Source organism: Coffea arabica, chromosome 10e (genome assembly GCF_036785885.1).
Source record: "Coffea arabica cultivar ET-39 chromosome 10e, Coffea Arabica ET-39 HiFi, whole genome shotgun sequence".
NCBI lineage: Eukaryota > Viridiplantae > Streptophyta > Magnoliopsida > Gentianales > Rubiaceae > Coffea > Coffea arabica.
This window is the reverse complement of record NC_092328.1, coordinates 44,480,501-44,498,407: the sequence shown is the minus strand read 5'-3', so window position 1 is coordinate 44,498,407 and position 17,907 is coordinate 44,480,501. Positions and strand designations below refer to the sequence as shown.

General features: G+C 33.9%; 1 protein-coding gene across 1 annotated transcript; it reads left to right on the top strand.

Moving 5' to 3' along the window:
- Positions 1–428: 428 nt before the first annotated feature.
- Positions 429–2,341, top strand: LOC113711539 (zinc finger BED domain-containing protein RICESLEEPER 2-like). Its single transcript, XM_027234696.2, has 3 exons — positions 429–536; positions 933–2,180; positions 2,273–2,341. Exons 1-3 carry the CDS (start codon positions 429–431, stop codon positions 2,339–2,341), a joined length of 1,425 nt encoding a protein of 474 aa, XP_027090497.1.
- The last annotated feature ends 15,566 nt before the right edge of the window (positions 2,342–17,907 follow it).

The window sequence follows — 17,907 nt, the reverse complement described above, 5'->3', positions numbered from 1 at the left end:
TTCTGTTTTGGCTAATCAGAATCTGTATTGGTTATTAAATGTGTTTTGATTAAGGAATGTACTGCTCTCCATTCAACTCATTTCAAGGTTCATCATCAAGTCCTGTGATGGAGCAAAATAATGAAGACGTGAAACAATTGAACTACAACGAAGAAAGAGCTGATGAGATGAGTGAAGAAAAGATAGAAATGATAAAATATGAGGGCAATGAAGGAGGACAGCAAGTAGATGGAGATGAAGGAGCTGGTCCTTTTGAGAAAAAGCAAAGGAAGAAGAAATCCAGCATATAGGATGAAATAACAACAGTAGTGCTAGATAATGGGACGGTCAAAGTGAAGTGCAACCATTGCAAGGAACTTTTTGCCAAGAGTGCAACCAGAGCCACATCTCAGCACAAGAGACACTTGAATTCTTGCCTACAAAGAAAGATGGCCATTGGGGAGCAAAGCAAACAAAAGCAACAAGTGCTGTCATACACCGAAGGCCCAAGTGATGGTATCACTTCCATCACAAATTTCTCGTATGATCATGCCAAGGTAAGAGAGCTTGCATCACACATGATTCTTGCACATGAGTACCCCTTTTCTTTGATGGATCATGTAATTTTTAACAAATTCATGAAAGCGGCTTCTCCATTTTATAAAAAGATTAATCGGCAGACTGTTAAGGAAAATTGCATTAGTACTTATATAATTGAAAAAATGAAGCTGAAATCATTGTTGAAAGGTGCTAGTAGGATTAGTATTACCACATATTTGTGGAAATCTGGTCAAAAAATTCAATATATAGTTGTGATTGGTCATTTTATTGATTCTGATTGGGTGCTACAAAAACGTGTGTTGAATTTTTGCAATGTTCCTCCTCCTCATACTGGAGTTATTATAACCGATGCTCTAAGTAAGTGCTTTATTGATTGAGGGATTGAGAATAAGGTTTCTAGCATAACTGTTGATAATGCTTCATACAATGATGTGTACATTAGGAGACTTAGAGAGGATTTTTCTCTAAGAAAAAGATTAAGTATTGGAGGAAAAATTGTTCATGTTAGATGTTGTGCACATATATTTAATCTCTTAGTGCAAGATAGTCTTGGTCAACTTGGTGGTGTGATTAATGTTGTTAGAGAATGGATAAAGTACTTGAATAATTCTGAATCTAGGCTTCTTGAATTTGCCAAAATTAAAAAACAGCTTCAGTTGCCTTCTAGAAAGCTAATTTTGGACTGTCTAACAAGGTGGAATAGCACTTATTTGATGTTAGCTTCGGGTTTAGAGTTCAAGGATGTGTTTCCAAGATATGCAGACATTGACCCTGGATTTCACTATGTTCCTACTGATTTTGAGTGGATGAAAGTGGAAGAAGTATGCAAATTTTTAGAAATATTTCATGAAATCACTGATATGATTTTCGGGTCCGAGTATCCACCAGCTAATATTTTTCTTGTGGAGCTCTATAGGATTAAAGAGCTTTTAAATAAAAAAGCTCTTGACCCTTTTGAGCATATTCGGGCTATGGTTGGAAGTATGTCTACTAAATTTGATAAGTATTGGGGGAAAAGTAATGTGCTGCTATCTTTGGGTGCAATTTTGGATCAGAGATGCAAAATGTTTCTTATTAATCATGCTTTTTCGGTGATTTATGGTGAGGATACAGCTCCTAGATTCATGGCTAAGATTAGAGACATTCCTTATGAACTTTACAATGAATATATTGATTGTCACATTGTTTCCCATTCTGAACAACAACAGAGGCAGGTTGTAAAAAGGAGACAAAATGAAGGTTCTAGTTTTTCAAGTAAGAAACAGAAAATGACTGGACCCGCCGTTTTAATTGGTAAAGAAAAGTTTCACATGCATGTGAGTGAAATTGACAGGGCTCCACCAGAAAAATCAGATTTAGATGTTTATTTAGAGGAAAGTATGTATGCTTGTGATGCAAATGCAAATCTGGATGTTTTGGGTTGGTGGAAAGGGGAAAGATTGAGATTTCCTATCTTGTCGAGGATGGCTGCCGATATACTCTCCGTTCCTGTTACAACTGTGGCTTCAGAATCTATCTTCAGCGCCGGAGGTAGAGTAATTGATGATCGACGAGTTTCTATGTCAGTTGAGACGGTGCAAATGTTGCTTTGCGGCAACGATTGGATCCGCAGTTTTCATGGCCTAAAGAATAAGTCTCGCGTAAGTAATTGATTGGATGTTTTTATTGTTGTTACAATTTCCTTATATCTAATTTTGAAGAATTTTATAACTTTCATACTTTTGTTTTGTAGGAATCACTTGATGCTGCCGAATCAATCATATTTGAGGAAGTTGAACTTCCTGAATCATTCACAACCTGATTTGGTGGCTGTTGATGTTGTTTGGTGGCTGTTTATATAATTTTTCATGTTATAATCTGATCCAATTTAGACATTTTGGTTTGGACATGTTGTAATCTGATCTAGTTTGGACATTTTGGATATGTTGTCTCCCGTAAACAAGCTCGAGCTCGAGTTTCGAGCTCGAAAAGTTCGGCTCGAGTTCGAGCTCGAGCTTTGAGCTCGATAAGCTCGGTTCAATTTCAAACTCGAGTTCGAACTTGAGTTCGAGTTTTCTATCCAGTACATCGAGTCGATCTCGAACGCCTTGTGAAGCTCGAATTACTAATCGAGCGAGCTCGAGCTAGCTCAATTACAAGTTCGAGTCGAGCTCAATTGTCATATGCTCGAGCTCGACTCGGCTCGTTTAACAGCTCTACATGATGACATGATGGACACCATGATAGTAAGAAACAAGAAATTTCAATCAAGTCCATTTGGATGAATGCGGATTGGGCCCTCCAATGTGGATATGGCCCAATTGGACTCAGGTAAAATCTATTGGTTTTCCCATTTGCGTGAATGCCAATTTGGCCCTCCAATGTGGCAAAAAATTCAATCAAGTCCCTCAAAAGTTAACATCTTCCTTTTCCCTCTTAAAAACGGAAACATTGTATCAATTCAACCCCTCAATTTGATTCAATTAATAATTGACTAGTCAATGAGGGGCTCAAACACACATTGAAGAACAAATTTGGGGGACTCTATGTAGTATGCAGCATAGTAATTTCAGCATAATCTTGCAGAGAAAAATGCAGTTTTGGTATCCAAATTTTGACATATGAGCAATTTTAATTCCCAAACTTTGAACAAAAGCAAATTTGGTACCCAATCTTTCAATTTTTAAGCATATTTAGTACCCTTGATGGATTTTTCTTAAATTACTATCGGAAATAGTCACATAACAGTCACATGTCCAGCAGCTAGTGTATAAAAAAATGTCAAAAAATGTAAAATTTAGTCCTTAAGCCTAGTACTTAGTGCCAAAAAGATATTTAACTTTTTTAGGTATTTTTTTATACAATAGTTGCTAGATGTGTAACTATCACGTGACTCTTTCCGATAGTAATTTGGGAAAAAAATCGTCAAGGGTACTAAATATGCTCAAAAGTTGAAAAATTAGGTACCAAATTAGTTTTTATACAAGGTTTGGGGACTAAAACCACTCGTGTGCCAAAATCTGGATACCAAAATTGCATTTTTCTCTATTCTTGCATTTCATTACTACTGTTGTTTCTCTCGCTTATAATTGTTTCAGCTAATCAAAGGTTGAGATGCTAACATTCAAAAGCTAACATGAAATTATAATTAGAAAGGCATAAAAGAAAATATCGAAATCCTGATCCTTGATATGTCTGGTAAGATCAAATATACAGCTGTTCTCTTGTATATCATTGAACATGTTTGAAAGGCTTACAAAGTTGATCACCAAACAAGACTATTAAAGCTGTTCTCTCAGCCATATGCATGTGATATACCTATTCGTATGGCTCAGTGTGTTTGTGTGCGCACGTGTACGCATCAGCAAATGGGCAATTTCCTACTTAGAACTTAGAACTGTAGGTGTTATGATTTAGAACAAGACACACTATAATAATTCGGTATTTGTAGAGACAGTTGAATTTTTTTATCATTCCAGGAAAGTAATTATATTGCTAGAACAGCAAGCAACAAGTTAAGTATGTAAAGTTTATGTACGGCTGTGTGTGGATAAGTGTGTGTACATGACTGCACGTGGAATAAACATTATTTGCGTGTAATTGTAAACATGAATGTACAATTAGTTGGGTTAATATAGCAAACTCTCATGTGGTTTCATCGAAAGGCAATCAGCCACCTATAGTTTTAAAATATTTGAATAACCCCCTTATACTTTAAATTGATGTGGAATTTAACTTATAACCGATTGATCATCAACAAGTGATGTGTAATTTTTTCTATAAGGTGTTGAAGATTTCTTTACTTTTTCTTTCCTTTTCATTATTGCCATTAAAAGGTGTTTATGTTTTGATTAAATTTTTGGAGTATTTTTAAATTTTGAAAAATTATCCTCTTTCTCTTCTTTCCTTCCCCCTCCACCACTACCCTTGACCATCCTTAGCTTCCTCCATCCCAACCACCTTTATCCTTCGCCACTATCGTCTGCTTCCCCCTTTTCTTTTCTCTCCAGCACTACTCCATCTTCTCTTCCTACTCCTTCCTTCCTTCTCTTCTCCCCGTTTACCACCCCTCTCTCTCCCCTCAATTTCTCGCCTCCTCCATCCTCTCTTTCCTCACCTACAATCAAATCCCCTCCTCTTTTTTCTTCAACACCACCCTACTTCCCTCTTTTGCCTCTTCTTCCCTTCCTCCTCCTCTTCTTTGGTTATTGGTGAGGAAAGAGAGGATGGAAGAGGCAACAAAATAGGGGAAGAAGGCAAGAGATGGTAGACAAGGAAGAAGGAGAGAGGATGAAGGAGGGGGAAGAGGAGGAAGAAGGGAGGGTGTGGTGCTAAGAAGGACAGAGACGGTGGCAAAGAGGAGGGAATGTCGGGCAGTAGTGGTGGATTTTTTTTGGATCATCTCATGTAGGATTTATTTTAATTGGTTTGAGGATTTTTATGTTATTTTGAGATTATTTGATTAAGGTCTTGGTATTCTTTGAGATAATTTGATGTTAAAATCAATCGTGGTCATTGATGATAGAGCTAGTATTCACCGGTGTTTATGCTTCTGGTTATGAAGCAAAAAAGTAAAAAGGAAAGGAAAAAATGCAAAAAATAAAAAAAGGTATGACAAAAGAAGAAAAGAAAAAGCATATTGGATGATAGCATGAGAGTGTGTATGGTAGTAGTGGCAATGTTGCTGCGCGGTGGTGGTTAGGTTGCAACTAGAGATGTCAAAATGGGTAATTTGGACGGGTTTGATTTGGTTAAAATGGATAATGGGTATAAGTGAGTCAACTCATTTATACCCATTTAATTAGATAGGTATAAATGAGTAAATCAAAAAACGAATTGGATAACCCAATTACCCATTTATAACCTATTTATTTTAACCTTTTGTAAACTCATTTAAATTTATTTTTGCAAACTAAGTTATCAATTTATACCACCCTTTGCACCCATTATTAGTTTTAAATATTTACTTATAATGCTCAATAAGACTAATTACCAATTTTTTCTCATTCGTACTCTATGTCGCAAAATTACATACTATTTTAATAATTAAACAATGAGAATATAAAAATTTGAACTAAGCGCTATAAAAGTTAACATAAAAATTTAATCCAAAATTTTGAACTCTAAGCATTTTTTTCGTGTGTAAATTTAAATTTTCATTTTGAAAAGGAAGAAAAAGAAGCTAAAACTTGTCATAAATTCAGAATGCTGAAAAATGAGCAAGTTAACAAATTAAGATAAAATAAAATGATAAGATAAAACCATCAAATAATAATAATAATAATAAAACAAAAGTAGTTAACATTATGTCAAAATGAAAAATCTGAGAAAAAAAAATGGGTGGGGGAAGAGAGGTGGTTTGGGGGAAGACAATTCTAAATGAGTTAATTGGTTTGATGGGTTACCCAATAAAACCTATTTATTAAATAGGTATTATTGGGTAACTCATTTATACTCATATACAAAAATTTAAGATACACATACCCATCTATTCATGGGCGGGTATAGATAAATTTAATTAAATGGATTTATTTGCCATCATAGTTGCAATGATGGGGTTGAACGATAAGGGAAGAAGTTTACTTTAGAAGATTTCAGTTTAATCCACTAAGTTTTCAATATGGCAATATTATGTAGAAATATTTGGATATGGCAATGTTACTTCAGGAAACCCTCATTTTGACCCCTAAGAATTTTGAATGGCAATGCTATGTCTCTAAATTAATATTTTTCTTATTAATAAAGGAGGATATGACCTGCTAGTGGAGATTTAGCAAGTCAGGATCAACTTTTCATATTAGTTTAAAGTACCAGAGAATTATGTGGACATTTTAAAATTATAGAATGATCGGTTGTCTTTTGACGAAACCACAAAAAATTTCGTGTTTATGTGTCTGTTTATTCTTTCAACAAGATCCTTACGGACAAATCCTTTCACAAGATATTCTGATACTGTGTGCTTTTTATATGTCTGTAATGGCTTTTTGGGTCAAGTTCTTGTGTACATATTCGTGTTTCTTTGTGGGGTGCAAAGTGTGGTTGAGAGATGGGGACTAAATTCCCAGTAAAGAAAATGTCTTTTTCTTTTTCTCGGTCAATTTTATTCATTTCTTAGCATTTCCATGTGTGCATTTCAATTCAAGGTCAATAACATAGAAAATTTGATTTCTTGGCTAGTGGGTGGTCGCCTAACTTCGAGATCCCACAAAAATGTACGCACAAAAGTTTGCATTGCAAACTTACTATGATCTCACAAAAAATTTGACTCCACCAAGCACATACATTTGTGTGTGGTAACCTCATGAACTAATCATTTATTCTAGGTTTCTTCAGCTATATATAACGAGTAAATTAGTATAGATAGACATGATTTGGATGCTTACCGAGATCGGTCCGTTCAACCCTGAGAAATTTTGGGCCGAGCCTTATAAGATTTTTGATTGAACAAATTTTAGGTCTAAATATAAGGCCCGATCAAATTTTGAACACTTTTTGAATTTAACAACACTTATCTATAAAGCCCGACTCAAGTAACTACTAATGAAAATATGTATATTATATGTATAATAATGTGTACAATTCAATAATTATACATATATATATATGTAGTTTATAATTTAGATGTAATTTTACATTGAAATATAATACTGAACACATAATTTAGTAGAAATTGTGAATTTGAGCTGAGCCCAAAATAGACCCTCATGTATTGGACTTGTCATGTGAGCCCAAAGCCCAAAAACCTTATTTTTCTACATTTTTTTGTGCCCAATTGCCACCTACAGGCAAGATCAATTGATGTTTTTGGTCATTGGCGTCAAGCTTTCACCAAAAAGATTGAGTTGTTGTCCTTATGGATTTCATTTCTATGGTCCGTAATAGTTTTTATTTCTTTTTTTTTTAATTTATTTGAGCAACTCCTTCACTCTAAAGTTATCTTTACGCAAGAAGCCGTTTATAATCATGTAAGATAATGAGGTGTGATATTTTATCCGTGCTTAAGCTTTCAGTTTGAGACTTGAACGTTATTCAGATTGTCATTGGCAATGGCGCTGATCCGTTCAGCATGATTGGTAGCATACTCTGGAGCCCTTCTTGTAGAATTACTCTCCTTCCATTATGAAGCTGTATTGAGAGTAATAAAGATGCCGATCAGCGGTGAAGCTCTGGACTTAGTTTTATCCATTCCTCCTCACTTAGTTCCTCTTCCCAGCAGTACTGATTTTGTGATGATATGCAATGCACTTTAGAGTTTGGACTCCTCAGGAAGATATATTCTGCTAAATCTCCTGTGAAACTATGCAGGGTTTGTCTCAAAAATAAGCATGTCCCTGGAGATGCTTTTATTCTTTGGCTTGCTTTGTGGAGAGGACTTTATACTACTAATGACGGTATACTCAGTGACGATGCTATTTGTAATCTCTGTCTGCATCAGCCCAAGAAACTTTTGATCACATTTTATTTTGTTGCCTTTATTCTGATGCAGTGTAGGAAGCCATTCAAAGGTTTTTACCAATTTATAGATTTTGAGCTGGGTGGGATCAAGAGATCTGGTGGGTTACAAAGCATTGCACCAAGGAATTTTTTTGTTTGCCAAATTAGAAGACTTGCTTTTGTAGCCGCGGTCAACCATCTTTCCGGGATTAGGAATAGGAGCATCTTAGAGAGTATTTTACATCCAGTAGAATTGGTTATCAGGAAGATTATTCAGGATCTTATTAAGAGTATTGTGGGGTGCATTAGGCATTTCTTTTTCTATCTTTCAACAAGTACACTAATGTGCAGAGGTAGAGATTCAGATATCCTTGTGTCCTTCTGTTTGTAATTGAGGCTGTATATTGATAAATTGAATCAGGTTATTAAGAAAAAAAGGAAAAAAACTACTTGAGAGGATGATTACTTTTGATGAGCCAATCGCCCCTGTTGATTTTCTTTGCACATTTTTCCATTAGATAACTTTGGATTAAAAATAGTGCATTAATGCTGGATTGATTATCAAGCATTTTGTTTATTTTGTCTGCTAAAGTGTAATACCGATGTCACTCATGCCTGAAATTAGGGAAATTTCATTGTGTTTTACGAGTATTTGCATTTTTTGCACTTGCACAAAAAATGAGCTATAGGAGAGGCTTTTAAAATTTTCAATTCTGCATTGTTCTTAATTGGCTTTAGTCATTTCACAAAAGAATTCTATTATCGGACACAGTAACTTTAAAAATTACAAACGTGTATAAAGTTATCTAACTTTTTTACTTTCATCATTTGGAATTTTAATTAATCGCGAAGTGTATAAGAATCGAAAGGATCGAAATAGCTAGAATATAAGAATGAGGAGATAGGATAACGATAGATTTAGAAAAATTATGTGTCTGTAACTTTCAAAATTATAACACCTCTAACATTCCTATTTTCCTTGACATATTAATAGTTTGCAAAAGAACCATAATGAATTCATGTACCAAGTTTAAAAGCACTTCTGTATATATGGAAATGAAGCTGTCTATAATTTTACCCTTTTAGAGAGGATTAAAAGCTGCACCTTTTGCTCAGCCGATCTCTTGGGCTGATGCATCATATATGTTATACTATTCTTTAATTTTTTTTTTCTTTCTGGTTTACTTCAGTACAGGGGAAGTAAACACTACCAGTTTTGTACATCATTAATTAATGTTCGTGACCTACTGCTTGCTTACCTTATTGAGATTTATATAATGAAAACAAGTAAAAACGTTACTCAAACATCAAAACCTTGCTAAATCTAGAACTGGAAATGATGGTAAAAAGGGGAAAAAAAGAACAAATGGTAACCTTCAAATTATTCTTATCATTAGTACTAGATGATAAACAAGCCAACATACAATATCTGCATCAGCATATGCTGCTGATGCATAACGCTAGTTATTCAGGTGCTCTTGTTACCTGCAGGATTGATCTTGCGTTTTCCATCGTCCGGTTTGCAAAGATCAGCAACAGATTTTCCTACCGTTTTTAAGACTTTGGTAGATACATGCTCCTTCTTCTTGGGGAATGAACTTCCAAGCTTCTGTTGGAAACATTGACCACTACTTTCTCCTTCTCTTCCCATGTCACCTTCCTTCTTCGCATTCTTTCCCTTGCTTGACTTCCCTTCCTTTTCTGCCATTTTGGGGTGTGCTTTCTAGTGTGTATTTGTGTGTGTTATCACTTATCACTGTCTTTCTGTGCTCTAATAAGGAAGTTAACAAATGGTGGTATTTATAGACTGAACCGATGCTAATTACTTTTCCCTTTTCATTTTTTTGATAGTTGTTACATATACGTATGCATGCTTACTGATACGAGTGTTCATAATATATCCTCCTGAACAGAAGTAGAAATCCACACGTTTCTAGTATTTGTCTTTGTGAATGTTCACGTTGAAAAAGTTTCAAATGCATGCATACCATGCAGAAGACCGACGAGCTGTGTGGAAAAGAGCAGTTTATGTAACTTTTATTTCTTTTACTAAGAAGTTCAGGAGATTAATGTGTGAGCATTTTTTTTTTTTTTTGGGTATTTGTATTCTCTCATAGATTTCATCAAAATTTGTTTCTGCTGTTGCTTATTCCCCTCCTATCAAGAATTTATTATTTTTAGTAGAATCAGGAGGAAAAATTTGGATGGATCCGGTTCCGATCACCATCATGGATCAATGCATGCTTTTAGGATCATAGATCACTTATATGGATTTTTATGAATTGTTGACTAATATAACATTCACACCGACAACGGAATTCAAACATGCAACATTTTATAAGAAAGTGACCTATTTTTCCAATTGAGCCAATTTGAATAGGCTTCTATCCAGAATTTATGAGACTTGAATGTGAGATACTTTATCTCCACTTGAATCTTATGCAGTGGTTAAATTTTTTTGCAAGCAGTACATGTCTAACTCCATAATCAAAAAATTGAAAAAAAAAAACTATTTGGAAGTATTGAACATAGCCAAAAAATAATACTAATAAAGTTCAATTTTAAGTGAAGGCATCAAATGCATCCACAAGGAAAACATTCAAATGGAGAACCTAATCTTATAAAGATATATCTAATCCAAGTTTTGGAATCTCATGCACAACGTTTTCTTACCTCATAGAATTTCGTCCATCCTGACATCAGCATTTAGTCCTCAAAACAATTTATCTTTGTTTGGACTCATGTTTAATTTAATTACAAGTTAATATGAAACTCCTGGTGAATTTTAAATTAAAATCTTATCTCTGCCTTTACGTTTTTTCTGCTACAACTAATGTATAACACATTACGGATTTCAACTAGTCTATAAGATGTGCATGAGACCTTGATCTAGTGGTCAAAATTCAGTTTCTAGGAATTAGAAATCTTTAATTCAATTTTAATTGTACGTAGTGTGAGCTTTTTCTCTCACTTTTCATGGACTTATTATAGCGTTAATAAGTTGTAATTCCTGTAATTTGTGAGTTTGTTTATTATATTACTACCACCACTGTGAGTTGCTTCTAATCATTTTTTTTTTTGGTAGGAAAAAAAATAAAGAACTACTCTTATGAGATAAATTCATAATGTTCCTTCATCCAAGTGCACAATCTGAAGTATCGATAAGTATAAATTTGTTTGTGCTTTTGGATGTGGCATCAAACTTTTTTGTGTTTTCTTTGACTGAACCACTTTGTGTGTGGCTTGTAATGGTATATTTGCACTTTGCCATAATTAATCAACCACTTAAGCCAGATCTTAACACGAGACATTTTGCTTTTTGGACTTCCACTTTACTCATTTACTAAATTAATTATCACCTATTGACCAAAATCCTAACTTCTACACGAAAAAGAAATGGGAACCATGAACTTTTGACACTATGTGCCAAAATGCACATGGAGGGAAATAATATAAATGAAGGCATCAAAACTTTTTACAAAAGTTAATTGTTCCAAAGTATAAAATTAAACAGGTTTCCTATCAACTCGGGTTTGAACCGCTCTTAGAATATCTGTCCGTTGCACAGGGCTTGCCTAATACATTTTACCCCTCTGTGTAGTTGGTGGGCTATCGCATGGGAAGGAGTTTATTCAGTGCGCACTCTTAAATAGCGGTTGCGAATTCTCTTGTTAAAAAAAAAAAAAAAAAAAAAAGAGATTATACAGGTTTCTAAGTATGTGGGCAGGCCAGTACCCTGCGTTTCAGATATCAGAAGAAGAAACCATGGTTAAATCCAAAATAAGGCTATGCAATGTGTAAATCTTCCTGGAGTTTTTTTTTTTTTTTTTGCTCTGCTCCCCCTGGTATTGTACAGTAAAACCAATTAAAGTTTTGGTCTTCAACTAATGGATGGGTTCATTCTTGGTCAAGTACAAGTTTTATTCCTTCCAGCAGGTTGCTTCCTCATCCAAATGCATAACATAAAGCTTTTCATAAAGCTAAGTAAAAATAATTGATACTTTTGTTCAAAGGCATCAAACTTTTTGCATTTTCTTTGACTGAATCAGAATTCTTCTTGAAAATTCTCCCTCACGTGTAACGAAAATAATATGTACGTGTAACACGCACAATGGGAAAGAGAACATTCTCTTGCCTTTCGGCAGTTCGCTGCATACAGCAAATGGCTTAGTCCTCAAGGATCTTGGAAAAATAATGTACACCAATAGGGATACATTTGTACAATGTTTGATAAGACTGAATAAAATCTTCGGTACGGTCGGTTCCGTAACCCTGTTGAATCACCCCCTAGTACAGATTCAAGTAGAACTAAGAATAGAAGTATATATAAATGGTGATAATAGACAAAAAAATAAATAAATCAATAAAATAAAATCTTCGTCTGATTGATCTATGACTACTTTCTACACATAAAAACTTTATAATAAAAGTATACATAGAAGTACAATGGCCAAGGGCCTTCTGCTGGACATATAAGATATGGATACTAAGTACAATCTTGCTAATACATTAGTGCTAGATTTGGTCTTTTGCTTTTTATCTTACAATGAGATATATCGCCATCAATAATTGATGCGCTTCACCCAACAGAATATAGTCTTCACCGTCTATGCTTTTACCATATGAAAAGCCTTTACATGGCATAAAAAGTGTTCTAGCTTGGTCCAAAGTGGCAACACACAATGAAATCCAATATCAGCTTTGAGTTTTACCAATTCGTCACTAAGTGCATAAGCCAATTATTTACTTGTCTATTAACATTTCACATCTTTACTTCAAAATGCATAACTAATTAAGATGGCCTTAAGATCATACTGATATCTTTTGTTAACAAAATACACAAGGATGGGAGTTTCAAGAATCACTGAAATTGGAGAAACTAGTAGGGGAAGTATCATAAAGTGTAAGAGCAATTTCAGCTGCAGTATTAAACTTTTTTATCTCTTTACATGAACTGCAACTTGGACCAAATTTACGTGATATATGGGAAAGGTTCGGATATTGGCTTAAAGCCTATTACCCAGAAATCATTCCACTGTGCATCACTTGAAATTTAGTCGACTGACAAAAAAAGATGACTCCAAATGGCATTGTAAGACTGAGTTAAGCTATAGCATTAGCATAGTAATTACCTTCCCTACAAGAATGATGCAACTTACATCCCACTCAAGACTGAGAAACTTTCTTTATTTTCCACAGAATATTTAAATGCATATGATCTTCACCGCCTTGAAAGTTATTGCGCCAGTTTAATTTGTTCGCATGTTTTGGCACATTGGACGTTGGTGCAATGTACTTTGGGCTCCACCAAGACAAAATACTAAGATTTGAAAAATTTTTTCTAAATATTATTCTTTTTTTTCATAAATATAATTTTCGTTAACCCATTTATAATCATAATGATCCTTTTATGTCTTTTTTTTTTTTTGACACAGGAGTATCCGGGTCTTTGACCCGACTAATCTCCTGTGGCCCGAGAGGAGAGGTCCATCCCTCTCAAACACGTTAACCTCAAAACTCGATCCTTGGTGGTCATATTCTAAAGAGGAGCAACACACCACACAAGCTACCCTGGGTTGGGCGATCCTTTTATATCACACACATTATATCATAAAAAGTGTTCTAGTGATAGGTTAAATAACTTATACAAATAATTTCCTGTCCAAACACAGGCTTTCATTTTTGGGCCGCCGTGGTACTCAGATGAGATCAGAGGTTTTACACCATTTGGGCCAGTGCGAATTTGGACCTCCAAATTGGCTAAAATATTTCAATCAAGACCCTCAAGGTCAACCTCTTTCTATTTTGTCTTTGAAAAAAAAAATTGTCTCAACTTAACCCCTCAATCATAATCTAACAATTGAATAGTTAATGAGGCCTTGAACACGCATTGTCATTAAAGAATAATTTTGGTGGCACTGTGTACGTACCAATGTAATTTCAGTGTATTTGTGCTTGTAGTTATCTGACTTACAACATTTCACTTAATGAGACTTGATATTCTAATGGCTTTTCAGCAAATTCTTGCATTTCATTGTTGCTTTTGTTTCTCTCGCTTATACTGTTTCAGCTAATTTGAGGTTGGGATGCTAATGTCTAAAAGCTAACATGAAATGAGAATTAGGAAAACATCCACGAGAAAATGTCAAACTCCTAATCCTTTGGCATGTCTGACAAGACCAATTATATAGGTGTTCTGGTAATTCATATGGCAAGCTAGAAAGGCTTACAATATTGTTGATCAAACAAGACTATCAAATTGTACGAAGTCACAAAAAAAAAAGTAATAACACTAGAACCAGCTAAACTGCAGGGTGATCACAAAGTGATTGACTTGTCGGTGCTTTCAAGATGATATGACTTGCAGACAAAGTAGTAGGTAATAATTTGGACGGTAAATTACTTACAATTTATGTGATTTTACAGAATGTCAGATGACCCTTCTAAGGTTTAAAATAGTCACATAACTCCCCTACAATTTTATATAAAGTAAAAAATAGACAGAATGCACATTTAATTATGGCATTTATACCAAATGCTATCTAACAACGCTTGTGATAAAATCTTAATTTTCATGTAATATTCTTATGCTTTATATAAGTATCTACTTTACTCTTTATGATTTTTGCATTTATCTATGTAATCCTCCTATGCTTTTATATAAGACAGTTAAACCGTCAATTGATTTAGCATTTAAATAAGGGCATTATTAATATTTCACTTAACGATATTACATAAATTATTTTCCATCAAATTGCCACTTTACATAAAGGGTAAATTACCTTTTACCCTCCTATAATTTGGTATTTTACTACATAACTTCCCTAAGATTTAAAAATTTATATATAACCCCATCATGTTTTGGGTTAATGTGTCACAATTAGTTTTTTCGTTAAAATTAACGGTCAATAGTAAAAAATCAAAGTCGAATTAATAATTATTGGATTTTAAAAAAATAAAAAAGAATTAAAATATGATATTTATGAAGAAAAAATAGCAATATAATAAAAAAATGAAATAAAGAATGACACGGAAAGTGGGACAGAAGATCTATTTCAGTATTCACCCACTTAGATGAATTCAATCTAGACATTACTCTATGTTAAATTGTTGAAGTCAGATCAAGATCATGACCGGATTTTCTTCATTTTTTATTCTAGAGTGTTTAAAAATGCAGAGCTATAGTTTAAAGAAATATGAGATCTTATCCTGAGTGAATGCTTGCGGAAATCATACAGTTGGAAATGGATTTTAAAATCATATTTGTGTTCAATTTTTATATCACCATGCGTCCTCGTTCTTGATTAACTATGCCAGACAAAACTCGACCTTTATTACAGTGAATCGTTTCCTCAGGCAATCAAGAAAATAAGTTTGGGGCTTAATGTTCTTTCTTCCACCACATAAACGAAACTTCCTCTCAGGGTTGCTATTGAAACAGGTACTCCCCCATTTAAGTAAAACTAACCAACCAAATTCACTATCCATATTAGCCCTGAATCCTAATACGGACTCTCTCAAACCCGATTCACTTGGAATTTTGTATATTTATCGGATACAAAGTAGCTACTTGGAACTCCTTTTTACTGCATAGAGGTTTTAGTATTACTGATATAAATGATTAGCTTATCAACATTAATATATGTTTGACGTTTCTGTCTAAATGGATTATAGAAGAAATCTCAGTTAATTAAGAGCCTGTCAATTGTTAAGTTGCATAAGATTCAACAAAATCAAGCCAAAAAAAAAAAAAATTTTCACAAAGTCGCTCTCAAAAAAAAAAAAAAAAGGGTAAGCTAAATTTCATTCTTGAAGTTAAGAAAGTCAAAAGTCACTTCGAAGTTCAAAGTACTTTAGTGGATGCTCTTGTTTTTCGTTTAAGGTAGCTAGAACTAGAAGCCAATAACAAACTAAAAGTAGCTGGACATATTCAAAAAACGAAAGGTCGAAATGACTAAATCACTAGTTAGTATGGAATTTTAATGGCAAAGACCCTAGCAGTGGACTTAATTAATCAGTGGCCATGTGTTGCTTCTGTAGTTAACTTATCCTAAACTTACTAAGGTGTTTCTGGCAAGAAATGATTCTGCATTAATAAATTATTGTCAAATTTCCCTGCAAACATAGGCCTTATTTGGCAAGTAAGTTTTTGGCCAAGTTTACAAGCTTTTTAATAATTTTAGCTACAGTAACCTTAAAAATTTTATGAACTATACACTTCAAAATATCTAAAAATTTATACTTCAAATTTTTTTTTTTCTACAACTTCTACAGTAAAATTTTAGACAAACACCCAAAAAACTCACTTGTCAAACGGGGTCATAATTGGGTACAGGATAAAACGAGTATGGATCTTGATTTGCGATTGGAACAATCCAAATTCCGCCTATAAGAAACCCAACATGGAGCTGAAAGTCCACACTTCAATCCATCTTCTTAGGTTGTACTGTCATTGCTTCAAATGGGAAGTTATTAAGACTTCTGCTTCTCCTGTTCTAGCTCTTCTTCTTCTAATCCTGTTTTGCTCTGCTAATACTAGTGCCCTCATTAATCAAGATCCATGCACTCAGAACCAGTGCTCAGGATCCTGTGTTTCTTTGCGCATTAATCCTTTCGAAATCGGATGTTGTAAGTGTACTTAATTGCATCAAATGTATTGTACTTAATGATGCATCAAATGCATCATTTTTTTGTGTTTGGTGTGTTTTCTCCCCTCTCTTTCAAATGCATTTAATTTAAGAACAATATTGACAAGCTCGAGATTGGAACTTCTAGTTCTTGCGTATATATTTTCCTCTTTCTTTTTTTTTTTTTTTTGTTATGCGAAATCTCTATCTTTTTTTTCCCCTTATGACTTGGTACTTCATCTTGCGGGATCAAATTAAATTGATATGCCTCAGTAATTGCGTAACCTTTAATAAACGTTTTATGTATGTCTAAATAAATTTTAGAAGAAACCTTAGTTAATTAATTGCCTATTACTTGTTAAGTTGTATTCGATTCAACAAAATCAAGATTCGTGAGGCATGCAAAATTTTGGGCTACCGGCACTTTACCATTACTTAATACGAGCAATAGCAGTACGCTTTCAAATTTGCTTCAACGTTACAAAGTTTCTTTTACCACAAAGTTGTTTTCAAAAGAACCAAAAATAAAATAAAATGTTAGAAGCCAATACCAAATTAAAAATACCTCGAAATATCTTTTTAGTTAAAAAAAAAAAAAGAAGAAGAATCATATTGACCATATCTCTAGTTAGTATGGAACTATATATGCTGGCTTTGATCCTAACAGTACTGGATTAAATTAATTAGTATCCATGTGTTGCTTCTGCAATTGCATTAAGTTATCCTAAGGAGTACGTTGCCTTTAATAGAAATGGAATTGACATTAATTAATCATGGTCAAATTAAATTCCTTGCATATATAAATAGGAATAAAATAAAGATTAAATGCACTAAACCCCATTAACTTCATTTCTAGTTGTGCCTTATACCCTTAAACTTCTTTTATAAGCACTTTATATATCGTTTTGACACAAAAGTGTCCTTTTGTATAAATTATTTTTCTATTTCTTTTTTTTCCTTCTTTTTCTTTCTTTTTTAGCTTGTTCCTTGTCATTTCTGCAGGAAATAGTTAGTGATAAATCCTACATTGAAAGTGTGTGAAGAATGGAAGAGGTTTATAATCAAATATACACCTATTCAAATAAATTTGGATGGTGGGAAATTTTGCAGGGAAATTTCAAAATTGCACATACATTTGTCCATTAAGTATCCATTCATTTTAAAAAGGTGCCTATTCAAGACGTCCAGATATCAAAAAACTCACTTTGTTCTAGTTTTAGTATTCTTCTACTTCTTTCAAAATAATATTCTCTAAACCGTTCTTGGGAGAATTTCTGCATCCTACTATGTGGAATTTCTGGTTGACTTTGTTATTCCTGGAGGGAAT

Excerpts from the sequence above, each read along its gene's own strand:
- LOC113711539 (XM_027234696.2), top strand. The coding sequence starts at position 429 with ATGGCCATTGGGGAGCAAAGCAAACAAAAGCAACAAGTGCTGTCATAC. Across the intron at positions 537-932 it reads TCTCGTATGATCATGCCAAG|GTTTCTAGCATAACTGTTGA; the intron begins GTAAGAGAGCTT and ends ATTGAGAATAAG. Across the intron at positions 2,181-2,272 it reads GCCTAAAGAATAAGTCTCGC|GAATCACTTGATGCTGCCGA; the intron begins GTAAGTAATTGA and ends TTTGTTTTGTAG.